The sequence below is a fragment of the Colletotrichum abscissum genome (assembly GCF_030869225.1).
Source record: "Colletotrichum abscissum strain IMI 504890 chromosome Unknown Scaffold_23.1, whole genome shotgun sequence".
Taxonomy (NCBI): Eukaryota; Fungi; Ascomycota; class Sordariomycetes; order Glomerellales; family Glomerellaceae; genus Colletotrichum; species Colletotrichum abscissum.
The window spans coordinates 217,482-243,898 of record NW_026850132.1 but is presented as its reverse complement, the minus strand read 5'-3'; the positions used below and the strand labels follow the sequence as shown (position 1 = coordinate 243,898).

Here is a 26,417-nt window from a genome sequence, read left to right as displayed (position 1 = left end):
CCTTGCGACCCCTCCTCGCTGCTTCTCTGGTTCGCCCAACTTCCTTGCAAGTTGTATGCCGCCTGCTTGAGGCAACCCCAGACCAATCTGCATATGGCCGCTTCCAACAGCCTCACTTTCCTTACCTCACAGAAATAGGGTGTCAGTTCCTGTTCCTCACACAAATAGGGCGGGAGGTGCCTTGCTTTGCCGTCCTATCATCTTCTCGTCTCCAGGTTCGAACCTCCACCGCCCTTCAGACTCGTTGTCTTCTCGTTAAAGCAGCGAGAGACTGTCAGGAGGCTCTTCTCGGAGTGAGATAAGCAGGACGCTTTCCCCATCCTTCTATTCTCCTCGACCAACACTCATCCGCACCTCTACACCAGCATACAGCTCCCATCACAGCCTGATTTTCCCTCGCCGCTTCAACGCACCCCAGCAATCAACCAACGCCACAATGTCTGACAATGTCGCCTGGACCAACGATTTCGACAACTTTCTTGCCGAACTCGACACCGAACACAACGCCAATGACACCAGCTTCATGGATCTCCTTGATCCTACTGGTTACTACGACTTCGGCCACGTCGACGATGGCGCTCTTGGCGCTGCGAACCCCCTGGATCCGTGAGACTTTTTTTTTTACCACTTGCTAACAAAAAGGGTGTCAGTGTCATCAATTCGATCTGGCCGTGAGTTCCCCGCTCCATTCCCTGTGCCTCCTCTCCAAATAACACAGTCTTAGTGCAGATGAGATCATGCATCATTGCAGTCCGGATGACGGCAACGATTTGACATTGTCATTGGCCAGCGCTTCAGTCCAAAATGATTCGAAGCCCCTGGAGACAGCTTCTACTGCTTCAGTCGAGAGGACTGCGGCAAAAGCGCACCTGACTTGCGCAGAGTGCGGCGTGCATTTCGAGTACCCCTTGGCCCTGAAATACCATGCTATGTTGAACGGCCATGAGGCATTGTTGTACCCAGTCCAAGGGTGTTGTAAGGGATTCAGGACGCAGGCAGAGCGTGACGTTCATCAACGCCGGCGTCATCTTGAAGGCCACGAGCGCATTGAAATGGGCCATCCGTTCGCTTGTGTTGAGTGTTCGGTCGAGTTCAGGAGCAAGGCCAAGCTGCAGGAGCACGCCAACGAAGCACAACACAATCCCTTTGCTTGTTCCTGTGGCAAGAACTTCGCTCGACTTGATGTCCTCTACAGACATCTTGACTCTATGGGGACCGACCTGCCAAAATTCCCCTGCCAGTTCTGCAAGAGTCATCGCGGAGAGAACGGGTTTCGAAGAAGAGATCATCTCCTACAGCATGTGCGCGGCTACCACAAGTTCGAGGCTGAGGGAAAGATTGAAGACATCATGCCCAGCCGTCGTGGGAAGTATCAGATACCCCCAGTCTGCCACTTTGCGGATTGCCTGCACTACCGGGACGAAAACTTCAAAACCCTTAGTCGCGAAGAACAGAGTGTCCTGAAGCCGTTCGAATCCCAATCGGAATATACCAAACACATGAAGAATGCCCACGACTTCACAGCCTTCCCCTGTACAGTGAGAGGCTGTAGCAAGACTGGCGCAAAGGGTTATGCGAGGGAGAAAGATCTCATCAAACACAGACAGAAGGATCACCCTGAGGCACGGACATACGTTCCAGCGAGGCGAAATATCAGTATTCCTTGCCCAAAGTGTTTTAGAAGATACGGGCCAAATAGTGCACCATTCCACATTAACACTTGTCGTGGTTGATAGGCATTTTCTTGGGGATTGCACGCACTCGCACTTCCGTTTCGCGGCTGGAAGCGACGCCGGAAACGCGTCTGCTGACTTGGGGAGCTGAATTGAAGTTGAATGTACTCGTTACCTGCGAGAGGCTGATATCGGTTAGTATTTGATCGGGGGTTGCATTTTTTTTCTTGGTTTTTTTTTTGTCGTTTGATTCATCGTTCTCTTGCTCTTTGTTTTGGTTTTGAATGCTCGCTCTTAATGGAACGTATATATCGAATGAAATTCATCGTTGACTCAGACGTCTCTTGCAATGAGAGCCTCGACAGCGTCAAAACCTCCCTCCCTTCTACGTGAGCAGAATACTGAGTCTCGGCTGAAAGTCCGATCACAAGCCCTTGACCCATTCTTGATTGTGCTTGTATTGAACGTTCGGATTGTCAGGGTCAAGATAGTTCTACCATTCGCCGTGTTCTGTAAACATATTGCACTATTTGGGTATTGCAATCGAACAGTGTGGGAAACCCTCACCGTACCTTCATCAAATGAGGCTGTTCCCGGCCTGTTCAAGATACATCCATGTCCTGAACTCCCGAATCGATCGCCTCTAAAACCTTCTCAGCATATCGCCGCCCCGCGGGGCTGAGCATCATTGGATCATGATGAAAACCATCCCTCTCCCAGGGTAACGTCCTCGGCGCCGGATCCGCGGGATGTAAATCTCCAACCCGTTGCGGCATGCCCTTATACCGCTTGCCGTGATCATCAACCCAAGTAAGCAGCTCCGTTCGCGGATCCCTCGTCGGAGCATTGTAAAAGTCAATAGGCGACTCCCAGTCCGGATCACCCAGAATCAATCGCGCAATATCAGTACGGTCGTCCAGCAGCAGAGCCAGACGCGGCGTAGCAAGCTGTTCGTACCACCCTTCACCCAGATAATTCACAATCCCGGCAATCTCACGGTCGCCAATACCCTCGATCCACCACAGATTCTGCGTCGCCTTCATGAACATGAGATAATGAGCCAGAATAATAAGCGCGCGAGGCCTCTTTTCCCGCCCAAGCTCGACAAACCCCTTCGGAATGAAAGTGAACCACGTCACGACGCGTAGGGTCATGATGGGTCCAAACCCGTTGACGAGCTCGGCGTAGAGGGAGCCGAGGTACTTTAGCGTGTCGTAGTACGTCGAGATGTCGTCGTAGTCCGGGTCGCCGGGCTGGATAGAGGAGACCATGAAGAGGAGGTTATTGGGGATGTGCTTGGCGGCCTCATCGAGATTGATGGGCGGGCGCATAAAGAGCTCCGCGAGACCAGAGTCCCAGAGGGTCTGCGGCGTAGCCATGTCGATCATGAGGCCGATGCCGCGCCAGACCACCATCCAGTCGATGATGTAGAGGTCCTTTGTCCCCTCTTCGCGGAACATTTGCGACGATAAGGCGGTGAGCAGCAAGGACGTCGCGATGAGGGCGGGGAAGGTCTCCGGTTTGCCTTCCTCGATGGCCTTGCGGTATCCCTCGAAGGCGCGGGCGCGGTAGCGGAGGGCGCGGGAGGGGGCGATGTCTTGTTTGAGGTGCTGGAGCTGGAGGGCCGAGGTGCCGAGGAGGCAGTCCATGAGGAAGGGGCTCTGGAAGGCGTGGCTCGGGATCTTGACTTTGAGGATGTCGTCGATGCGCTTCACCCTGCCGGCCTGCGTGGCGAAGGATGTGAAGGTGTTTGTGGTGTAGAACCAGAGGAGCTTCATGTCGATGGCGTCCCTGTCGCCGGCGGGGATGTAGAGCGGTTCTTTGATGACGAGGGCGTTGGCGTCGTCGTCGTCGCCGCCGGCGGCCGCATGGTGGCTGTTGCGGCGGTGCTGCGGCGGCGTGTGAGACCGCGAGCGGGCCGGGGAGAAGGGCCCGGCGGAGGAGCCTGATGGCGATCCCGGTGGGCGGTGGTCGGAGTGGGAGTGGGACGGTCCGGGGTAGTTGCAATTGGCCTTGCGGAGCACGCAGTTACGACATGTTGGACGAGCTTCGTCGCACTTCACCTTGCGCGTCTTGCAGTTCTTACATCCCGTCCGGGACTTCTTGTGGGGCCGTTTTGAGTGGTATGGTTTATCCTCGATGTGATTTGTTGAGGTTCCTGCGGCGGCGTCCGCTGAGTCTGACTGTCCGGAGGATGAGAGGATGGTCATCGTGTGTGTGTGATTGTGTCCTTGACGGGGCCCCCCAAGGCCACCCGACTCTCGTCTCAATGGTGAATCTGAACCAAGTGGCTGCCCTTCAGTCTTACGGCGTCCGTCAGGATTCGGGATGAGAGGGAAGGATGGCTACGGGGTGGAGTGAGATGAGGTGGAGGTTGTTGGGGTGAGATGAATGGCGAGTGGGGAAGATGGGAGGGAGAGAAAGAGAAGCTTCGCGGTAGTGGCAACGAGGTGAGAGGTACGTCGTTAGGAAATTCTCAAGTGTGTGTGAAGTCGGGACGCTAGGTAGAAGGGGTTGAGTTGGTGATGCTCGGACCTCTACTTTTTTAGGGATGATGTCCAACGGCCGGACGGGGGAAGTAGAGATGTCGTCGGGGTTGAAACAGAGTTCCGTGGGCGGGTGACGCTGCTGACGGAATGAGACGCCTAGTTATCGGATGAAGCTTTAAAACACAGTCCCCCTTCGCACTGATTAGTCGGCCCGCTAGCTTCAAGTTTGTCTCTTTTTTGCCCCCAGGGGTTAGGTAGGTGGTTGGTTCCGTTGGTTCTAATATGCACATGCCGACTTGAGTTGTGTCGGGTTAAGTGTGTGTGAGGCCTCACGAACAAACGAATCTCATGCTGCTGCCTTCCCAGGTGTGTTATTACCTTCGTTATCAAAGCCACAGATGGAGAGATCATTGACCCCACACTGAGCTGACGAGCTCCCTACCTGACTCTCATCTGACGGATGTCTAGCGCTTTTCCCCGTTAGGCGGCACGAATCCTTCGAAGGTGGCGGCATGCGGGTTTTAATGAGACGGGCTAATAGAAGCCGGAGAAGCTCAACCTCACAAGTGGGAGAGAAACGAACGCGCCGCAACAGTACATGGTGTGTATGTTCCATGCCGTTGACGTACCCAAACTGCGCCGCGAGGGCCACGAAGCATGTGCAGCGGCAGCAAAAAGAGAAAAAGTACGGATAAGAGGCTTGCGCAAGCCTCTTAGAACCCGGCAACGCACACAAGTTTGTTCATTCCAAGGGTCAGAAAGAAGGGTACTGTGTATCCGTAAAAGCACTGCGCCTCCCGCAGTACCCTTCTCCCTGCTGTCAACCCTCCGTGGGTTGCCCTTTTGGGCGCTGGACTGGGTTTGGATACGGACATGTTTGTTTGACCTTTGGGGAACGTGGACATTTGACACTTGGCGCACAGTTCCGGGTGAGTGAAGGAGGGGGCTAGCCAGAAAGACACACAGAGAGAGTTGTGACTTGAGAAGTTACCGGTACTGTGAGCTGCGAGCTGTGAGGCCGCACTGCCGCAGACCAGCTAAAACTGAGTGTGGTCAAGTCTCGAGAAGTGGAGCTGCGCCCGGCACAGGGCGCCTGGGTCCCAACGCACGCGGGCCATTTTGGTCCCCTGCGCCCGCCGTAAGAGGGGCCCGAGATGGGCCGATGCTCCGGTCACATGATTTCGCGTCTCAACGGCTTGCAGGTCCTTTCCTCCCCATGTACTCCGTACCTTCGTACGCGACACGGCGGTCTCTGGTTTCCGGCCCGTTTCCCCGGTTTTCTCCTCCGGGTGACGAACGCTATTTTCGACTTGATACTGACTAAAAGGCTCGAACGCCAGAGTAATTGACCCAATTGACATGACGTCTCTCTTCCAGCTCCCCGAGGAGCTCCTCCTATCCCCCTTATTTGAGCGTTTCCCCTGCCGCGAACGTCAGATCCGGTCTTTAGCTACTCTTCTCCATGTGAGTCGCCAATCTTTTGCTTGACTCTATGTGAAGGCCAGAAATTGACCTCGACACTTCAGCCCGCCGCCGCACCCTGCCGGAACCTCATCGTCTACGGGACCGAAGCCACCGGAAAGTCGGCCATCATCGAGTCTCTCCTGCAGAGGCTCTCCAAGCCCCTCGACGAAGAACCGGAAGCCGACCCCAAAACCTCTCTCAGCTTCGCCATCGTCAACTCTATACAATGTATCACCGGCCGGCATTTATTCGAGCGGACAATCGCTGCCGTGGTGGACGCGATACAATGGGAGGCTCCGCCCAAGAAGTGCGAGACGTTAGCTCAATTGATGGTTGAGCTGTGCAAGATGCTAAAGTACACACAACGACCCGACGGCTGGCGCCTCGTGCTCGTCTTTGACGCAATTGACCGTCAGAGAGACGCTCCCGCAACTCTCCTCCCAGCATTAGCACGGCTATCCGAAGTGGTGAGTGATCAAGCACCTCGCATGCGCTCAACTATGGCATACTGACAAGCTGCCGTTCCATAGATACCATGTCTGACCTGCGTCTTCATCGTCACCGCCCCTCCCCCCTCCAGCCTCCGCATCTCCTTCGTACCGCACATCCAATTCCCAAACTACACCAAGCAGGAATTCATAAAAATCATCTCGGCGTCCCCGCCGCCGCCGACCCCGACCACGACGCAGGACGACACAAACTTCCTCTGGACCCGCTTCGTCGGCGCCGTCTGCGACGCCCTCACGACGTCGGCGTCCCGCACCCTACCCTCGTGCCGCCACAGCTGCGACGCCCTCTGGCCGCGCTTCACGGCGCCCATCCTGGCGCGCACCCACGGCCCGCGCGAGTTCTCCAAGCTCCTCATCGCCTCGCGCGTGCATTTTCAGGACGAGAGCCTCCTGAACCCGAGTATCGTCTCCATCAAGCTCGGCAATTCTTCTTCGACGGTGTCTGTGACGACAACGACAAAGACGAATGGCCATACACCAGTGGGCACGCCCTCGAAGCACGCAACAGCATCAGCTCAATCAGCGGCGGCACTGATGAGCACCGCCACCGCCGACCTAACGACCCTACTACCGACAACCACCCGCCTCCTCCTCCTCGCAGCCTACCTCGCCTCACACAACGCGCCCCGCCACGACCTAACGCTCTTCTCAACCTACCACCACGGCCGCCGGAAACGTCGCGGCGGCGGGTTCGTAGCCCCCAAACGAGGCCGACCGAGCAAGCACAAGAAGATCTCGCGCAAGCTGCTCGGCGCGCACGCTTTCGTTCTGGAGCGCATGCTCGCCATCTTTGCTGCCGTGCGGAGCGAGTGGGCCGAGGCCGACGTGCGTGGCGGGTTTGGTACTGTCGGCGGCGGCAGCGTGGTGGACGGCGACGTGGGTATGGCTATCTCGACGCTTGCGAGTTTGCGGTTGCTGATGAAGGTTGGTACCGGTGGTGATCCGATGGACCGTGGAGGCAAGTGGAGGATTAACGTCGGGTGGGATATCATTCGGGGCGTGGGGCGGAGTGTTGGTATTGAGGTGGAGGAATGGCTCATCGACTGAGGTTGGGTCGTTGGAATATATATGACTTGATGTTGAGATGGCGGATGATGGGTCCTGTGGCTAGGCTCAGAAATGATATGAATGGGACATGAATATCCTGCCAGTTTTGACGAAACGTTGTGGAAATCCAGCTCTAGATGCATTAAGAATGTCACTCAAACGCCGGAGCCTTTCTTGATTCCCGGTGTCTAGTTATCTCATCTCGAAGGGTGGATTTCGCCTTATGCCTCGCCCAGATCTCCCCATGACATCTAAACCCAAGGCAAGCTTACAAGAACATGTGTGTATGCGCGTGTGTTTCATCCATACATTGCCGTCAACCCAGACTGGCGCCTATCATGATAGTACATTGACATTGAACTCCTTGCGACTCATTGGCCTAAAAAAGACATGTTTTTACAACTCCCATCCTACGACCTGCCCCAAAAAACCCCTCTACCGGTCTCCAAATCGCCAGGTATCTTCCTGCTTAGTACCCGGTGCGAGCCAGGCGGCGTTACTCGCCCCGCGGGCTCTACCGTTGCTGGGCCCGTCAGACTTCTTGGCATCTTCACCATGAGGCGAATGCCCGTTGCTAAATGACTGGAATGCTCCAGCAGAGACCATGGGACTCTCAAAGACGGGCGCATTCTGGCTAGCGTTCAGGGCGTCCTTTGTGTTCAGGGGTAGCAGGGGCTCCTCCTTGATCTCCATCATCTTTGCCTTGCGGTCCGCCTTGTCCCGGTCGTGGGTGCGGTCGTAGAGGTAGAGGCCGACAAAGGTGAGCAGGATGCCGACGCCTTGGAGAGGGGTGGTTTGGTTGCGGAACCAGATGATGGCAATGACGATGACGAACACACGCTTGATCAGGCTGGCGACTGAATACGTCACTGGCGAGACGAGGGACAAGAGGACGAAGGCGAGGATGTTTTGTCCAAAGTGAAAGGTGCCGTTGAAGATGAACTCGATGGTGAGGCGGCCGTGGTCAAAGGAGCCCGCCTTTTCGTTGAGGTCGACTGCGCCGTCATGTAGGACGTCGCCGATGATTCCGGTTCCTTCGCTCCAGAACCAGATTGGGACCGTCAGGATGAAGGCCATGCCGGAGGAATAGCAGAGCAAGTTAAGCTTGTCGAGTTTTTGTGACCGCGCTGACTGGCCCTCAGCCTCGGCCTTGGCGGCTTCGTTGAAGAGACGCTTCGAAAAGATGTTCTGCGTCACGAAAATGATGGTGGCAAGGAGGGCGTACAAGATACCCAGGAGCTCGCCACTGTAGCTGTTGTGCTTGCCTGAGCAAGCGAGCATGACCCCGAGGGTCAGGGGGACCAAGGACAGGTAGGTGTTGACAGAGTACCGGATGTTGAAGATCAAGCGGTAGGCCAGGACTGTGAAAAGGGGAGAGAGACCCTTGATGGTGTGGACCAGAGAGACGGGGATCTTGGAGGTCGCAGTCGAGCTCAGCAAGTGGCCAAAGATCTGGAATGCGGCAAGGGGCATCGTCGTCGAAATGACATCGCGGGAAGGGTAGCGAATGCCATGTTTGAGGGCTGGTATCGTCGTCTTGAGACTTGGAAAGATATTGGCGAGCCAGGCGAAGAGGATGCAGTAGGTCGCCACGAAGGCGAATTGGATGAGGGTCAGCGTCGCGGGCTTGTCGAAGGCGGTCAGGATGGACTTCGAGGACGTGTTCGTAAGGGCGGACGAGGTGTACCAGAGGACACAGAGCGCCTACGGTGCAAGCCATTAGCGCCTGGCAAGCAAAAAAAGAAGGGAGCAGAGCAGTGTTTCTAAGCAAGACTCACAATCAACCTAGGAGAGACAGGCGCCTTGAGCGCATCAGCTATCTCGTGAGCATTCTGGCCGACGCTTCCGCCTCTTGTCCGTATGTTGTGAATGGCGTCACCCAGACTCTTCTGCCTCCCGTGGCCATACCGCGTTGGCACCTGCTGGCCCGGCGCACCCCATCTGACGCTGCGACCCTGGAGACTCTCCTTTCTGGGTTGCCAGCGGTCGCCGCCTACGGGCGCTCCTGGTAGCGCATAGCCGTTGGACTTTGCAGGACTCGGGGCCCTCGAACCGTTGGTGAGGTGGGAATCGATGTGGTCGGGGAATTTCTCCATGCCGCCGTTGCCGTTGGCAGAGAGGGAATCGATATCGCCGTACGGTCTTGGTGAGTGCTGCGACCGATTGACCGAGGAGGTTTGTGTTATAGAACCAGAAGTTGTGGAGTGAGGCATGACGCGAGCACTGGGGGAAATTTGGCGGGGACAAAAGTTCTTGGTATCAAGACAAGGTATCCCGTCTCCGTAAGGTAGCTGATAATGCTGGCAGGGTGGGTATGCGATTTTCGTAAATTACCTAGTCCCTCTGAGGCCTGGGCACCCCTCTGGAGATATCTCTTGTACTGGTAGAAAAACGAGTGACAGATGCGGCAATCATGCGCGAAGAAAATCAAAAAAACCTTAGACTTGCTTAAGGTCGAGCATTGTCTCTGCCTTTGTGGAAGGTCGATTTTCAGATGGCGACGCTCTGATGGTGGGAGGCCAGACGTTCTCTCTTGTTCGCATGGGCAAAAAAAAGTCTCGACGGCAGGGCGAGATTTACACGTCCATACAAAAGTCAGCTCCCTAAAGTTACTGGGGGAGCTGTCCTCATCTCAATCAATCGGAGACCCCACGGTGCTGCAGCGCGGCTTAGGAATGGCTCGTTGTCAGTGGCTGCTATCCCTGCTGAGCAAGGGGCAGAAACGCATCCCCCCACGGAGCTTCGCCCACCAGTACCACGGCATTCGATAGCCCGTGCCCGGGGCACTAAACCCGCTGGAGGACCGGCGCAACGGGTTGGCACCTGCAGTCCGTACGGCGTTATGGCATTGATGGGGAGGCACCTACGGCGCTGCTGGATGATTAGTAACGCCGCCTACCGACAAGACTTGGCACCCCAAGCACCTTACTGGACGGCGCCGGCCCAAGCTTCGAGCAGTACCTACTGCGCTACTTAGGAATACGTACCGTTCTCACTTCGGCCAGGATCAGGGACGGGCCCACTTAATCGTAAAGCAGCCTCCAAAAGTTTGGCGCGGCTGTCACGTATCGCCAGTCGCCTCCAGAAGGCTGTTCAGCATTTGACGCCCATCAACATCTGTTCCATCGCATTGTACTTCTCCAGTCCACTTCTGCGCGCCTGCAGCACCACCGCCGTTTTGCTTTCCCACAAAGCATGCGCCCTCGCATCGATCCGAGAAGATTTACCATAGCCGCAGTGGTCTGCTACGTCGTAACACAAGCTACACCAAAAGCGTTCAGCTCCACGGCGCATCTCGATTCAAGATGGCGGCCCCAAAAATGACCAAGAACCAGATGCGGAGGGCGAAGAAGAAGGAGCAGAAGAAGGCTCAGACAGAGGTGCGTTTCCCGTTCGATGTCGGTGCATGCGCGCGTAATACTGACGTAGAGGACAATCAGGTCGCGTCAAACACTCCCGAGGTCAAAGACGACGAGAAGAAGCCTGAAGAGACTGAGGCAACACAAGAAACGAATGGCAACGACCTCGAGGTTAAGAACGAGTCCGAGACCAACGCCAAGGTCGAAGCCGACGGCCCTGCCGACGATGATTTCAACTTTGACGATGAGAGGTTTGCCGCATTCAAGGATATCTTTTCAAAATTCGGCGTCGCGATAGACGAGGACGAAGTTTCAAAGGAGGCCAATGCAGGAAACACAGGCGAGGTAATATGGGACGAAGACGATATTCCCAGCGAGGACGAGGAGGCATCGGGACAGACGAAGCTCTCCAAGAAGAAGAGAAAGCAGCTCAACAAGCTTTCTATTGCGGAACTTAAGGCTTTAGTCAAGATACCCGATGTTGTCGAGTGGCAGGACACCTCAGCCACAGATCCCCGCCTTCTCGTGCAGATCAAAGCTCAAAGAAACGTGGTGCCCGTTCCTGGCCACTGGGCGCTCAAGAGGGAGTACCTTTCCTCGAAGCGAGGTATCGAGAAGCCGCCTTTCCGGTTACCAAAGTTTATCGCCGAGACGGGCATTACGGAAATGCGCGATGCTGTTCTCGAAAAGCAAGAGCAGCAATCTCTGAAGCAAAAGCAACGTGAGCGTGTCGCTCCCAAGATGGGCAAACTGGACATCGACTACCAGAAGCTCTACGATGCGTTCTTCCGTTTCCAGACCAAGCCGGAGCTCACGCGGTTCGGCGAGGTGTACTACGAGGGCAAGGAGAGCGAGGTCGATTTCCAGCACTTCCGGCCGGGCGACCTGACCGAGGCCACAAAGGAGGCTTTGGGTATGCCGCCAGGCGCACCTCCACCATGGCTCATCAACCAGCAGCGATTCGGCCCGCCTCCGTCATATCCCACTCTCAAGATCCCAGGACTCAACGCCCCGCCGCCACCAGGCGGTTCGTGGGGTTTCCATCCCGGTGGCTGGGGAAAACCCCCCGTCGACGAATTCAACCGCCCCTTGTACGGAGGTGACGTTTTTGGTCTCACAAACCAGGCCGGCGCACAAATCGCACCACCCGTCGCCGCGCCCCTGGCCACCGGCGAGCCCGTCGAGAAGACTCTCTGGGGTGAGCTGCAACCCCGCGACGAGGAGTCCGAAGAGGAAGACTCGGAAGAGGAATCCGACGAGGAGGAGGAGGAAGACGAGGACGGCCCCGGCGGCGGCCTCGCCTCGCCGAGCGGCATCGAGACCTCGGGCGGCATGGTGTCGTCCGTACCGACGGATTACCCGGGCCACGGCGTCGAGACCTCGGTGGCGGGCGAGATGGACCTGCGCAAGCAGCGCCGCGGCTTCGACACGGAGGAGAGCTCGCACCCGCGCTCGGCGTACCAGGTCATCCCCGAGCGGCAGCAGCGCACCGAGGGCTTCTTTGGCAGCGACAGGGTGTACGACCTCAACCAGCAGCAAAAGGCAAACATGCCCGTGCTCGGCCAGGAGGACGACAGCCGCAAGCGCAAGAAGCCCGGCGACGTGGACGTCGCGCTCGACCCGGACGCGCTGCTCAACAACGACGGCATCAGCAAGGACGAGGTGCGGCGGCGGTTCGAGGAGGGTAAGCGCGAGGAGGGGCTGGGTGCCAAGTGGGCGTACGAGGAGGATCTGTCCGAGATGATTGCGCAGGAGTCGCGCAAGAGGCAAAAGGTGGACGAGAAGCGCAACGACGAGAAGAAGAAGCAGAGCAAGTACAGGTTCTAAGTGACTTGGGAGCTTGGTGGCTGGCTGAATTCTCTTGTCGAGAAGGCAAATATGAGAGAGAGAGAGAGGGGGGGGGGGGGGCGAGGGGGAGAGAAATGTAATGGTATCTTTAAGGTTTTCGATGTTGCAAAAGGGGCACCGGCGCCGGGTTGGGCATACAGAAATTATAACCGTTGTTTTTTTTGCTATTTGATGATTCCGCGCATACACGTGTTGGTCTTGGTATCTCGAATAGATTGCTCTATAAAAACAGAACAAAGGAGAACAACTTCAGTCGTCAGGAGGCCATTCACTCGTCATTTCAAGGTGAGATTCAATTAGTATAGTTTCATGCCTGGTGCCTCTAGAATCCCGTCTCTATCGGCCGCCCCAATGATGATGATGCGACGCCGTTTGCCCCATGCAGGTAGATGCCATCCGCTTTGTTTGTCGAAATGGAAAATGATGAGCTTCTTCTCTCTTGGCTTCTTTCTTCCCCTCGTACACTTCTCCGTTCCCCCTCCCCCAATCTTTCTCTCGTCCCTCGAGCTGACGGGTTGACATTTCTTACTATACACTTATACGTCTTGCTTCCACGGCTGACGGTGGCCGGGCGTCCCTCTTACGTCCGCTCTGCTGCTTGTGTGTCAAAGCACTCGTTGCAAACCCAATCCGGGTCATCGACGCTCATCTTTGCGTTCTCGCTGATGCAATCCGAGTGGTAAAGCCGTTTTGAGCATTTCTGTAGACAAGGTTAGCTGGCGTCGTTTGTAATGTTACTCAGGGGTCACCACTCACCAGGTTGGTACACAGGAGGAGCCTCGGCCCCAGAACAGTCAGCCCACACACCAAGCAGCCACCGGCACTCTTGCGGATGTGAGGCCCCTGAGGCGACCCCTTGGGTACCAGCGTCGGATATTCCCCGGTCTTGATGCCAAGTTTCGCCTTGCGCGTTGCAATGTGGTCGAGGGCCTCCACGACGGTGCCGTGGTCGAGACTACTTCGCGCCAACAGGTATGTAAAATGCTTGCCAAACTCGGTCATACGAGAAGGCGAGGAGAGGAGCCATTCCGACTTGAGCCTCACAAAGCTCAGCCAGGCCGCGGGGAAGTATATGCTGGACGAGAGGCGCTTGGTGAGCATGAACTTGTCCCACTCCTGCATGTACTCCCTTTCATCCGGTGGGACATCAGAGAAGTCCGCTAAGGCATCACGATGCCATTGGATGAGCCATTGATCGCTGGCGGGGGGCTTCTTGTATTCGGTGCCTGGTTGTAATGTGGCCCTAGTGATGGGGTCGTAGAGCGTCTGTCCAATATCTGGCAGAAGCACTGTCGAGCGTGTCTATACAGAGTCAGTAACATTCTTGTGAGAGTATTTGCGAGAGAACGAACCTGCGCGGGTTTGGCGAGCGGTTGTTTGCTGCCACGACCTACTGGTTGGGGTCCAGGTGTGCTTTGGTCTTCGGTACCAAAGCGTGATGTTAAGAATGAAATATTGCCATCTGCGAACTGATCCAAATCGAACGCCTTTGTAGGTCTTCTAAGAGCAAATGGCTCCGGACCAAATGTGTAAGACTCATAGCGGTGTGCTACCTCGAACTCGGCGCCTTTCGCGCGAGACTGCGGCCGGAACTCATACTGGTCATGTTGACTGATGAGATGAACCTGTAGCTGAGGCAGCGAGCTATGTGGCATGCCGCACGTGACGCAGCGGAATGAATCCAGACAGACTTTCTCGCTGGGTAGGTGATAGGTAACAGTCCCCTCTTCAACGGCATTCGCGGCACCGCGTTTCTTCCGCTTCTTGTCCCTGCCTTGAGCCTTGTCACTGAGGACTTTCAGGTTGTAATTCTTGGTGGCGCCGCGCACTCTCAGCGACCGGTTAGGGGTGAGTTCTTCTTCGAGATCCTCGTCGATGTGGACATCCCCGTTCACCGCGCCATTTCTAGGAACCTTTACTGGAGTTCCTGGTGGACTATCGTATAATGGCTCCTGGCCGTAATCCGCGAGAAGTGAGTCCTGCGCGGCTAGCATGCCGGACACTGTGATAGAGGGCTCTGTGCCCGCTTCCACGGCCCGGATCTGGCCTGCCTCAAAGGCAGTCGTCCACTGCGCATCAATATCGATGACATGCTCTGTCGGGCCAAGGGACTGCGGTGTCTTCTTGACTTTGAGGTTTAGTAGTGCCTTCCTGCGTGTGAATAAATCTGACGATGCGGCAGCGAGGACCCAGTGTATGGCCTCGGTAGGGTTTGCTTCATCGGCTGAAGAGTTGATGTTAATCGGAGGCCAAAAGGTTGGGCCGGCAGCTTCGAGCTCGACACAGAGACGGTAAGAATCAGCCAAGTCAAAGGAGCCATTGTCGTCGCGGTTGATGCGCATGCTGTCTTCCGGGATGTAGAACGGGCGTTGCAGGCAGATGCGCGCCATCCGGTTTGGGCCGCCAGGGTCCTTGAAAGACCTGATATCGCACAGCTGGCTGTTGCAGTAGAGCAAGACCTCACCGGCTTTGGTGACATGCGACAGCGAAACCTTGCATCGGGCTTTCAGGTTCACGACATCGTCGGAAGGAGCCAGGGATATCCTTTTGGAGGCCCTGTGGAAGATCCTGTTGACCTGAACACGGAGGTTGCGCTGCAGATCGCCAACATCTCGCGCCTGAAATATTTGGTCGGCGAGCTGATGATCGGCATCCATGCGACGGCGCTTGTTGGGGCGGACCTCATGATGGCCGTTGGAAACATCTCCGGAAGCAGCGGCCTTGGAAGCCGAAGACTGGGTGTTGCCCATGCCTTGCAAGATGTTCCTCTGGAGAAAAGGGGTACTGCGCTGGCGCCGCGAGTGAAGCGTCATAGCTGGTGAAGGGGGACCATGAGAGGTTTATAGAGATAGTCCCGCTTGGTGCTTCCCAGAAAGGCTAAATGAAGACCGTAAGCCTTCGAATCTACCCTGAGTGTGGTTGCCCCTTACTTCGCAAAGTCCACTTCAACGTGGTGAGCCAGAGTGGAAAGATGTCTGGTCTCGATGCTCATTGAAGGCCTGTGAGTGAGAGGCCGAGTCTCACGAGAAAGGGGCAGTGAGGTTGCGCCTCACCGTTGTCTCCTTTCTGACGTCTTGAAGCAGAAAATGCAGAGTGGCGGGCTGCACAATCCGGATAAGGCGCAAGTCAAGTCTAGAATTTTTGTGCCAGACCTGAGCCAAAGAGGTGTCGTGGTGACTCGTGAGCAATGCGACAGGAGGGCCGAGACAATGAGTGGGACCCAAGGAACGAGACGCGACCGCGACTGCGACTCGGGTCTTGGTCAAGGAAAAAGGAAAAGAAGCCCGGGCGGTAGGCTGCTTGGACAAAAAAGAGAAAATCGAGCCTAAAATATGACGGACTGCAAGACTAGAAAACCATGTTCTAGCTTTGGCTGAAGAAAGGCGGCGCGTTCCTGACGGTCAAGAGTGGTGGCGCTGGGCGATGACAATAACAGGAACAGGCTGTGATAGAGCGGGAGTGGAAGCGCGTCGTTGTCGATGGCTCAAAAAACGTGGACGGCAATCCACCCCCGGAGCAATTGAATTTTGGAGGTGGACCGGGGGGGCTTTCAGCAAACGTGTTTGTCACTGGCCATTGTTGCCAGGCTCTCATGCCCCCTAACTACCCGTGAAACTAACTGCCCTGGGCAAGGGGCCACCACAGCACTTGCTCGATGTACTTGTAGGTGTCTTCTACTGTGCTTAGTGCCTGCTCTGGTTGGCTTTAGGCTTCTGGCTACAGATGCCAGCAAAACATGTTCATGATTGGTCAATATGCTCTGCTAGTGGGTCCTTTCTCTCCAGGCGAAGCGGAAAGCACCCGACTGCGCAGATGCTCGCCCCGACACCCAAATCAAGTTGGTCCTGCTTTCCCGAGTATGGAACCCTGTCTCGAATTTCTCGAACAAATATTTCTGTTTCCTTCAGGCCAACTTGCACTTGAACATGACATGATGTTTTCCTCCAGAGCTAGAGCTGCCATCCGCAAGGCAACTCGGCGCAAAGCAAACGACGGCCAATCTTTGCCTCGCCGGCCAGGATCTACTTGCTCCTATCCAAATTCCGGTCATTCCGCACTTTAGCATTCTTTGTGTCGATGCTGTTACGCTTGGGAAACCTGATGCTGCCAAACTGCGAGCAAACTCACTCTCAAAGTTGGAGAGATCGAGGACTTGCCTGCTCCTTTTTTTTCCTCATCTTTCCTTTCTCTTCAGGTGCACAGGCCATGTGTTTGCGGGGGTCATTGACAAGCGTCTACTGCAGCCCACGGCAGCCTTGAGGTGTCCCAAGACGCTAGTGCAAGGCTGACAGCTCTTCCCCGTCGGTGGTTCAGTGAGGTGACTGTTGCGCGCACCTGCCCCACCAACACCAACTCCAACTCACTTGCAAAGGTGTGAACCTTCCTCCACGAGTCTCTCCAAATACATTACCTTACACTTTCCTTCTACACAAGTGTGTCGTTTTGCGCACTGAATTCTTCCTCCATCTCCTATTGCATGTTGCATGAGTGAATCGCTTCTGCGGCGTGCCGTCGTACTTGTTAATAACGGACTTCCGGCCGCTGGCGCATAACTGTCGCAAACGTCATCACTTGACAGCTTCAATCAGCATGCGCTAAGTTTGGTGTGCAACTCGACAATCTTCTGACTGGTTACATCACCGGACGGCTCTACGGATAGTTTGAGCACAGGTTAGTGACCAACTCCAAGACAGCCTCTATTGGAACATTCCCTAAGATGCGACTCCTATCGATGCAGGGCACACCACTACTGCACCATGGCGTCTAAGCGGCAAACCACAGCCTCGAGGCCTCGTCGCGACTCAGCAAACGCTACAGGTTCCCAATCTACTGCCAAAGATCGAATGCGAGTTACCAAGGCTGGAGCCCAAACGTCCCCGAATAAGCTCACCGATGGTCTCCGATCTAAAACTCGATCCTCGACTCGCTCCCACATTCAGTCATATGTTGGCATGGAAAGCTCTGATGAGGAAGACTCCATTGCGGACGAATCCGAAGATTTTGAAGAATCACCACGCACCTCACGCAAGAGTCCCCGAAAGACGCCTACCAAGGCTAGCGATGGAAGAGGGGTTAGCCGGGCCGGCGCCAAACGCAAGTCGACCACCACTGCGCGAGACTCTGCCCCTAAGAGAGGTCGAGGTCGGCCTCGCAAAGTGGAGGCTTCACCGCGGAAAGCCAAGCACGACTCCTCGGACGAATCCGAAGATAATGGGTTCGAAGACGAACTCTCAGATGCCAAACCTACCCCAAAGACCACTCCGGCTAAGCCACGAGGGAGGCCCCCGAAAAATAAGGTGGATATCGACATGAAGACTGCAAGCCCTATCATTCCAAATTGGCTCGACCCTCAAATTGCGCATTCAATCTGGGTTCAGATATTTCAATTCGCGGCGATTTCAGGCGATGAGCAGGATACATTAGACGTCAACTGGATCCTCCATACGGCCAGGACGTGCAGGCAGTTCGCTGATCCGGCATTGACCGTTCTCTACAAATGCCCACCAGTACGGGACGAGACCAAAGCATATGGGCTTGTGGAATTGCTCGAGAAGCCGCCATCGCAGACTACATTCAACTATAGAGCGAAAATCGAGGCCCTCCACATCGACGTCAGACTGGTGTCTTTACGAGGCCTGACATCGCCACTGAAGCTGATGCAGAACTTGCCACGTCTCAAAGAGGTCCTACTCGTGCATGGATTTGACCAGGCCCCTTTCCGAAAGCTGAAGGAATCCATCAAGTGGACTTACCCTGACGAGCTCTTTGAGGCATTTGAGGTGTCTCCTACTGCCGCTGCTGAGGCTGGGGAAAAGACTGCAATAACACGGCTCCAAAGCTGGCAGTGGAGCTCCAGGCTGATGGACAAGAACTGGGATGCGAGCCTTGCGAGACTTCAAGAAGTTCACCAGATGCCGAGCTTCGTCTCTTTACGGAAACTCAAGTTCGTGAACTACCAGATGCCGTCCATCAGACTGGACAAAGATCCCGAGACTAATCCCGAATTGCTTGCCGAAGATCAGAAGTCTGTGAGCCTGCTTGCGAACTCTATTCTTGCTCTTCCTAATCTCGACGATCTGGTCTTCGAATCGTCGACAATCATTACTACCTCACTATTTCCCCTGCTCCCAGCAAGGCTGAGACGCCTAGAGCTAGTGAACTGCGCGGAAGTCATTGCCGACGATTTCAGCTTGTTTCTGGTCACGAAAGGACATCAGTTGCAGTCGCTTGTGTTGAATCACAACCGTTCACTGAACCTGTCCTTCCTTACGGTGCTGGGAACTGCGTGTCCGCACCTTAAGGAGCTGCGCATGAATCTACAGTACTTCAGCTTATTGGAATCGAGTAACGATCGACTTCCCTCCTACGATACGCTATTGCTGCCGAATGAGGTTCCTAGCTGGCCAGCATCGTTGCAAGTGGTTCATCTGGAGAATCTTCGTCACTGGAGTTCCGGCGCAGCTGATACTGCGGTTGCTGAGGCCTTTCTTCAATCATTGATTGATAGCGCTAAAGAGCTACCGGATCTCAGACACATCTCCATCAAGGCAATGCTCAGCATTTCTTGGCGATCACGCGTGGAACTCCGAAAGTCGTGGCAGGAGAAGTTTGAAAAGATCTTCCTTCGACAAAGCCCCGATCCAAAACCACACTTCACCCTGCAGAAACCGTTGCCCGTCGAGTCATCTCCCCTGGTCGTTGGGAAGCGGAAGTCCAAGAAACCTGCCGCAGAGCCATCCCGGCGGAGCAAACGAGTTGTGTCCCATGCTTCGGGTACCTCTTCTCGCGCTAGCAGCACGTCGAGAGGGCTTCGTGGCCAGCAGCTGCAGCCCAAGTCGTACGCGGAGCCTGACAGCGACGAATTTGACTCTGAAAACGATGTCGATATGGAAGAACCCGGAGAAGAATCCAATAAGGGCGAGACCGACGAAGCCTCTGAAGAAGCAGCGGCAGACACATTTGTACAAGGCATGTGCAACGTTGTCGATATCCACATCGACAACCAAAAGCCTCGAGAGCATCAGTACAGCATGGATGACTTCCTGAACGACGAACGCGACTTTGAGGTCGATGACGAATGGGATAGCGATATGGACTACGCGTAGGATTGATTGTTTCTTCGTTTCCCTTTCCTTGTCAGCGAGAGGTACTCGCATGACCTTTTTTTTTTTTTTTTTTGGCTTTCTCAGAGAAGCACTGAGGACGATGCAATTTCCCTCAGATATTGTGTAATGTTACAACTTGGCCGTCTTCTACACACACGAGTCCATAGCTCGATACCATGGAAGACGAGACGACGAGATAGACTATGGTTTGGCTTCGGAACATAGGGAAGGGCTTGACTGGAACTCGCTTGGTTGGCCAGCATGGGTTTACGGAAACGGGTATGGATTATGGATATGAAATGACGGGCTAGGTTGAAGGCTATGGAAGAGGCAATTTGGGGTCATCACAGGTGGCCTACCTTACCTTGTTATGAGGTACCTCAGATCATGGCTTCTTCTATACTATGCAGCACAGAAGAAGAAGCAGTAACCAGTTGCTCAATGGGAAAAAATGGAGAAAAAAAATTGGCTTGCCAATGCAGGCTCACTTCTTCTTCGTTGACCTCGGAGGTGCCCAATACGCCGCGCGTCAACTTTCCTCCTCGCAACTCGGGGCACAGAGAGCACGTACTCAGACGCCCACTTGATTTCTTGTATTTTCCTACACGTAATGGAGCAAAAGCAAGAAAGGGGGGAGGCAAGGGTATGTGCCTCTCCGACTAACAGATAATTGTAGTAGTAGTAGTAGTAGTAGTAGTAGTAGTAGTAGTAGTACATCTTCGTCGCCGCTGTAAAAGGGGGAGAGAAAAAAAAAGAAAACAAGAGTCAATAAACCCTTTCCCCCGTCTCCGATCCCACCAAAATCGCAACACAGAAGCCCCGTGCCTTTCCTTCTACATCCCTCTCAATGTACTCTACCACGTGACGGTGCTTGCTCCCACCTAGAACGCGGCACCGCCCATGCCTTCACCAGCCAAGCTCTTCAAGCTCTGCTCGCTCACGTCTACCCTCGTCTTCCACGCCTTGGACTCCATCTCGAGCTTGTCCCACATCTGGAGGCTCTGCCGCAACTTATCCTGCTTCGCGTCCAGCTCTGCGCGGGCCTTTTCCTCCTCCGCCTTGAGTTTCTTGTAGTGCGGCTCAATGTCCCTCGTGATGCCCGTCGTCGTCGGGAGCAAGGAAGGGTCGATCTTGCCGCCGGGGATGATGGGCGGCAAGGTCGCAAGCATGCTCTGCGCGAGCGTCAGGCGGACGTTTCCGGGGCCGCCGTGCTGCGAGGAGGGGCCGGTAGGGGGGTTGAAGGCTTTGGGTGCTGACGATGTGCTCAAAGGTGTTGTGTTGGAGGGGTTGGCGCGTGGACCGGTTGGGATGCTGGAAGGTCCGTTGCCAATGGCAGAGGGGGATGTCGTGGGGGCGGGGGCCTGTCGAGGGGATGGACCAGACCACGAGCCTCGTCCACCGCGGGCGCTGTATCCGCCGCCCCTGGCCGGAGCTACGTAGCCTCGGGGGCCGGCCGGTGGGATTGTCGGGCTAACGGCGTCTGCGCGCGAGGGTGGCACGCTCGGGGTCGGCGGGTGTCTAGGTGGCTGGACAGCTGGTGAGCTGGCGGGCGCAGTGAAGTTTCGGGTCGCGGCAGGGCCGGTTGGAGGAGCACGTAAAGCGGCGGGGCCTCGAGGTGGTGTCTTTGCGGCCGGCGGGGCCGGCTCTTGGGGGGCGGCGATCGCGGAGGCGGCGGAAACGGCGGCGTTTGCGGTGGCGTTTGCGGCAGGCTTGGGTGCTTCGCGAATCGTCGTCGTCATCGTGGAGGACGATGATGCAGCAGAAGCACCGGTCTGAAGCGGTGTAGGTTCCCGCTCTCGCTCTCGCTGCTGCTCCCGCTCGACTCGCTCGACACGCTCCCCACGCTCCCTCGATTGCGGCCGCGAACGTGCTCGGGTGGAAGGAGGAGGATGCGGTGACGACTTGCCTGAAGCTGATCGAGACGTGATCGCTGACGAGATGCCAGAATCTCGGGGCGGCGAGGCCCGTCTGTAAGAGGATCCTACGTATCTCTCGCCCCCACCGCCGCGGCGGCTCGTACTACGAGACCGTGGACGGTAGTTGCCACGAGATGCCGGCGCAGGCGACCGCCGGGGTGGACTTCTATCCCTAGGACCTCTGTCGCGGCCGTATGGCGAACGCGACCGGCGTCTAAAAGGTAATGAGACCGTAGTCTGCGCAAAGGGGGGCAACGAACGGTACCTGTCGTCCCGCCGATCAAAGTCCCTGTCTCTGTCCCTCTCACGCTCTCTGTCTCTGTTGTCGCGGCGCGGCGGCGATCTGGCTCGATCGCTTCTCTCATCTCGGATGGCTGGAGATCTTCCAATGGGACTGCGGCGCCTTGACGGGCTACGTCTCGGCGAGGGCCGTCTCACCGGGGGAGGGCTTCGAGTCCTGTCTCGTCTGCGCCATGTGTCGCTCTGAGGGCGCGGGTCTCTATCACGGGACCGGTCACGTCGGTAACGCTCAGCACTGCGCGAGCGGCGGCGCGCAGGAGACCTTCCGGGGACATAGCTATCCGAGGTCAATGGCGGCGTGCGGGCGCGGTCTCTGTCGCGGTCTCTTGATCTCGGGCGATCTCTGGTGTCTCTGGTATCTCGGTCTCGGTCTCTGTCGCGGTCGCGAGATCTTGGCCGGTCTCTGTCTCTGTCACGATCACGGTCGCGATCGCGGTCCCGGTCACGATCTCTATCTCGGTCTCGTTCGCGGTCTCTCAGTGGGCTTCGGGCTCGTCGAGGGGAGCGGTCGCCGCCGCCACCTCCACCTCTAGGGAAGGGTCTCCAGGACTCGCCAGCGCCATACCTAGTGACCTCGCCGTCCTCGTACCTAGTATGTTTCGTCAGTTGGTTCCATTGAGAATGGCTCGACGCAGTCGGAAGGCTGGGCAATGGTGATTCAGTGCAAAAGGGACATCGCTCTCTGCTAGCCTGCGAAGAGGTGTGATCGCCGTACAGGTCCGCGGTCCGAGAAGGGGCCGTGACAGGTACCGAGCTGGAAAGCAAGCGATACACTGATCATCGGTGCCGCGGGGTTGCAGTTCCCGAGAGCGATACTCCGGTATGAAGTAATCGTGGAATATGCCAAACTCGATCAGGCAGGTCCTCGATGAGCCCGGGATGAACTGGTGGGAAAGACAACATGAGCTGCCAACAGCTAACACCACTTACCTGCTTCTCCGATCGCGATCCATATCTGTTCGTGTCGTGTAGCCTGCAGATCGGCCGAAGACAACGCTCGTAACAAAAACCTCCTGACGATGGGGGGTCGTAGATCTTTGCTTTGCGCGCGCGCGCGATAGGTTGTTGGATTGGGAAGGTTGATGGGTCAGCTAGAATGCGCGCCAACGCCAGACGTCAATCGTCCTTGGATGGAGCAGCAGGGTTCCTAAGGATGCAAGCAGCAAAAAGCGTCCGAGGATTGGGATCCGGCCCCCCTGAAAACCAGAGGGTACCCACAAAACGGAGGCTGAGAGACAGCTGTGAAGCGCGCTCAGACGCGGTTGTCCGGATACCGATAAGATAAGTGTACGTCGGCTGTTGAGCCAACCAGAGCGTACTATCGAACGTCAGTGCTGGTCCACAAGTTGACCTTTCGGCTGGGACCAATCAAAGCCGAGAGAATTGACGATGGGCTGGGATCTAAAGTGATTTGCCAGAAAAATTGTAGACGCCTGCACGACTAGGCGAGTCTTGAAAGACCACGGAAAATGTTGCGGTAACAGGATTTCAAAGGAAGGGTCCACTAACTAAGTATCTTTTACACTGGGATACTGAAAAATAGGAAAGTCAGGCCACTTGCTGCTGTATGCCTTCCTCTCACCTACATGTGCCAAAACCTAGTGCAAAACATATCATCAAAAGTTCAAAAAGCAAAAGATTAACCCGTAGAATGGCTTTGCCAATCGCGGTGAGGATTTGAGCCTCACGCGGGGGTCGAACCCGCAACCTTGAGATTAAGAGTCTCACGCTCTACCGATTGAGCTAGCAAGGCGGGTTATTGTGTGGATGCTGTGATCCACTGTTGGAGAGGAAGCCCGTGACTCGTCTCTTGACCCCCGCCGTCCTTTTGGTGACAGATGCTCCCTCATTCCCCTACACAGAGTATAGAGCATTATGGTGGCTCAGTCGACTTCGGCGCAACATGGTTGGCATTGTGGTGGTGTATCAACAGAATTCTCTCGCCAAATGCCTAAGGTACGTCGCTGACACCCATCCCGCGCTCGAAGATTCCTCGGTACCAAAAGTGTCTCTTCTCTCTCAAAATCCTCCGCTCTCCCGTAACCAGCGTGCTGCGGACCTGGAACATATCTCCGTCCTCAACGCCAACCGCGTAGGCTTCAGTACCCAGTTGTATATATGCTGCACTGCACGCGCCTCCCCCCGATATCTCATCCCAACTTTGAAGCAGGCTCACTAAACCGGCGCATGTCAAGCCATCTTGTCATCCTCCGTAGTATCACCATTCTGCCGAGCCGCGAGCATATCCAGCATCCAACTCTGGACCTCCTTGGCATGGGCCTGCGCCATCTTCTGGGTACCGTTCTCCGGACTCCGAATCACTGTGCCGAAGCGGCGCTTACTTACTCTGTGCTTTGTGTCTGCACGAGACCAGCACGCGTGATCATGCTCGACGTAGATCTGGGAGTGATCCTTATACCAGGGTGCAAGCTCGGTGTCGACGTCAGACTTGACGGGTCGCAACATTCCCTTGATGAAGCAGGCGACTCCAGCAATTTTGGCTTTGCAGTCTACCGTGAAATGATCAGCGGGGGAAGAGCACGTTACTGCTGTATGGTGAAAAGACATACCTCGTCCAGTCAGAAGCGCCCTAACTCCACTATACGACCGACCTACACCAAGAAGAAGAATGTCGTCGGCCTCCTCGTAGAGCTGGATGTAGTTGTCCCATAGGTAGTTCGCCAGCTCCTGAAGTTCGCCCAGGAGCTCAATCTCTCCTGTCTGCTGGGTGTAAGGTTCCATATCTTCGTCTCGTAGAACCTTGTTCGGGACGTTGACATCCATGACTGCAATGCCTTGGCCAACAGCCCAATCGATGTACTGTTCGACGCTATCAACTACCCAGGCATTATGTGCCTCCACGTGGCGGTCAACCACATCAGGTTGAGCCAACACCTCCGGCGGATCATGAAAGATGATGAGAATACGCCGTGCGGACGGAATATCTGGAGTTACGAGGACCTGATTCTCGTAGGATTTGAAGAGCATATCTCTTTGTATGAAAAGAGGAATCATCTGATGGCGTTGTGACAGTGCTTGCCTTTGGCCGAGCCTGATGTGGTCGTTGAGTCTTGTAACATGCAGATCTTGAATATCCGGCATCGGGATAATGCCAGGTCTCATGCATTCCCAGTACGGCGCGTGGTAGCTCTGCACCTTGGCGAGGACCCTGGCCGCGTCCTTGTTCAGAGATGGCAGATTCATCTTCGGTGGCGGTTCTCCCATCAGCGTACGAGCAACTGATACCGCTGACGTTGAGATGGCTTGCAGGTTGTAGCCACCCTCCAGACACACGACGACCTTGCCTTCTGCCAAGGACATGAGCATGTGGGTCATGTGTGAGTAGCAAGCAGGGCTCACGAAGCATCCACCGAGCTCGTCTCCGTCGGCAGCATCGAATCCTGCGGATATGACAACCAGGTCGGGATTGAACTCCTTGGCGATAGGCATGATGATCTTTTGGAAGGCGGCGATGTACTCGCCATCCCCCATGCCCTGATCGTGCCATCCAATGTTGATATTCTTTCCCAGTCCAGGCCCTGTACCGCAGTGCTCGAGACCTCCATCCGGTATTTCCGCATTCTCTGGCGGGCCAGGGTAGAACTGTCCGTTTTGGTAGACATGGAGGGAGATGTACAAAACATTCGGGTCGTCGTAGAAAATATTCTGAATGCCATTGCCGTGATGAACGTCCCAGTCCAAAATCAGTACCTTTCTGCAGGCCTCTGGATATTCTTGCTGGCAGATCTTGACGGCGACGGGCACGTTGTTGAAGAAGCAGAAGCCGAGGGGTTGGTCGTACTCTGCATGATGACCCGGGGGTCTGATGACAGCAAAGGCATTCTTGACGTTGCCCTCGACGACATGCTTGCAGGTGTCGATGGCGCCGCCGCAGGAGAGAAGGGCTGCCGTGAATGTCAGACTGCCCACGTAAAGCGAGGCACGGCCTTGATCATATTGCCGACTCGTTTCTCGTAGCGTGGGGTAGTCCATCTTCGATAGGCTCTCGACCCAGTGATAGTGCAGCGGAGTGTGTGTGGTAAGAATTTCTTCCTTAGTTGCTTCTCGAGCGCCAATCCTCCACATGTATTTCGACGGGTTGTGACGCATCACCTCCGTGATTTTGCTTTCCGGGCCATTGAAAACTAAGCCATTCCTCTTGAATGCTTTGAAAATTTCCTCTATTCGGCGAGGGTCTTCCGGGTGATGAGGCGTAGTCCCAAAGTCGGCGTTGACGTGAAGCTTCATGCGGTCATCGTAGCAACATGCCGTGGGTAGTAGTCCTCGTCTGCGAATCGAGTCATCATTTAGAATTTCTTCGTAGTCCTCTTCGTCCTCCTCATCCTCGTCGTCGGGCGATGTGGTATTCTCGTCTTTTTGTATCCCATCAGCAGGCACTGGAATTCCATTGGTAGTCGTGGTCTCATTTGAAGGCTTATCATCCCCGCCCATGACGACGTCCGGGTCGCCGCCTTCCATGGTCAGAAACCGGCTGTGTCGACACGCCCCAAAACGCGGATGATGCTTATCGTGAGTGATACGGGACGATGACAGTGTTTGATACTTCGGGCAGCAGAGCGAGATCGTCGTGTCTGACCAACAGAGACTTTCCAAGGTACTGATAGCCGGGATGGTTCGAGCTAGGACGGAAGGCAGTCCTATGTCTCAGAAAGATGAGCAGGTCTGACTGAATGCTCTGCCCTGTT

General features: G+C 55.6%; 9 protein-coding genes across 9 annotated transcripts; 4 read left to right on the top strand and 5 right to left on the bottom strand.

Annotated features, from left to right (window-relative positions):
• Positions 1–436: 436 nt before the first annotated feature.
• On the top strand, positions 437–1,733 carry CABS01_09524 (uncharacterized protein; the record flags this gene model as incomplete). Its single annotated transcript, XM_060542881.1, has 2 exons — positions 437–606; positions 752–1,733. The coding sequence occupies 2 exons, from the start codon at positions 437–439 to the stop codon at positions 1,731–1,733; spliced, it is 1,152 nt and encodes a 383-aa protein (XP_060400097.1).
• Positions 1,734–2,275: 542 nt separating this feature from the next.
• Positions 2,276–3,883, bottom strand: CABS01_09523 (uncharacterized protein; the record flags this gene model as incomplete). Its single annotated transcript, XM_060542880.1, has 1 exon — positions 2,276–3,883. The coding sequence occupies one exon, from the start codon at positions 3,881–3,883 to the stop codon at positions 2,276–2,278; it is 1,608 nt and encodes a 535-aa protein (XP_060400096.1).
• Positions 3,884–5,521: 1,638 nt separating this feature from the next.
• Positions 5,522–7,182, top strand: CABS01_09522 (origin recognition complex subunit Orc5; the record flags this gene model as incomplete). The annotated part of the gene is made up of 3 exons (XM_060542879.1): positions 5,522–5,626; positions 5,689–6,093; positions 6,157–7,182. 3 exons carry the CDS (start codon positions 5,522–5,524, stop codon positions 7,180–7,182), a joined length of 1,536 nt encoding a protein of 511 aa, XP_060400095.1.
• A 435-nt stretch (positions 7,183–7,617) lies between these two features.
• CABS01_09521 (triose-phosphate transporter) lies at positions 7,618–9,395 on the bottom strand (the record flags this gene model as incomplete). Its single annotated transcript, XM_060542878.1, has 2 exons — positions 7,618–8,886; positions 8,961–9,395. The coding sequence occupies 2 exons, from the start codon at positions 9,393–9,395 to the stop codon at positions 7,618–7,620; spliced, it is 1,704 nt and encodes a 567-aa protein (XP_060400094.1).
• Positions 9,396–10,502: 1,107 nt separating this feature from the next.
• CABS01_09520 (uncharacterized protein) lies at positions 10,503–12,368 on the top strand (the record flags this gene model as incomplete). Its single annotated transcript, XM_060542877.1, has 1 exon — positions 10,503–12,368. The coding sequence occupies one exon, from the start codon at positions 10,503–10,505 to the stop codon at positions 12,366–12,368; it is 1,866 nt and encodes a 621-aa protein (XP_060400093.1).
• Positions 12,369–12,969: 601 nt separating this feature from the next.
• Positions 12,970–15,202, bottom strand: CABS01_09519 (uncharacterized protein; the record flags this gene model as incomplete). Its single annotated transcript, XM_060542876.1, has 3 exons — positions 12,970–13,089; positions 13,146–13,691; positions 13,742–15,202. The coding sequence occupies 3 exons, from the start codon at positions 15,200–15,202 to the stop codon at positions 12,970–12,972; spliced, it is 2,127 nt and encodes a 708-aa protein (XP_060400092.1).
• Positions 15,203–17,146: 1,944 nt separating this feature from the next.
• Positions 17,147–19,495, top strand: CABS01_09518 (uncharacterized protein; the record flags this gene model as incomplete). The annotated part of the gene is made up of 1 exon (XM_060542875.1): positions 17,147–19,495. One exon carries the CDS (start codon positions 17,147–17,149, stop codon positions 19,493–19,495), a length of 2,349 nt encoding a protein of 782 aa, XP_060400091.1.
• An 881-nt stretch (positions 19,496–20,376) lies between these two features.
• CABS01_09517 (uncharacterized protein) lies at positions 20,377–22,664 on the bottom strand (the record flags this gene model as incomplete). The annotated part of the gene is made up of 2 exons (XM_060542874.1): positions 20,377–22,300; positions 22,642–22,664. The coding sequence occupies 2 exons, from the start codon at positions 22,662–22,664 to the stop codon at positions 20,377–20,379; spliced, it is 1,947 nt and encodes a 648-aa protein (XP_060400090.1).
• Positions 22,665–23,901: 1,237 nt separating this feature from the next.
• On the bottom strand, positions 23,902–26,190 carry CABS01_09516 (histone deacetylase; the record flags this gene model as incomplete). Its single annotated transcript, XM_060542873.1, has 2 exons — positions 23,902–24,221; positions 24,282–26,190. The coding sequence occupies 2 exons, from the start codon at positions 26,188–26,190 to the stop codon at positions 23,902–23,904; spliced, it is 2,229 nt and encodes a 742-aa protein (XP_060400089.1).
• Between the last annotated feature and the right edge of the window lie 227 nt (positions 26,191–26,417).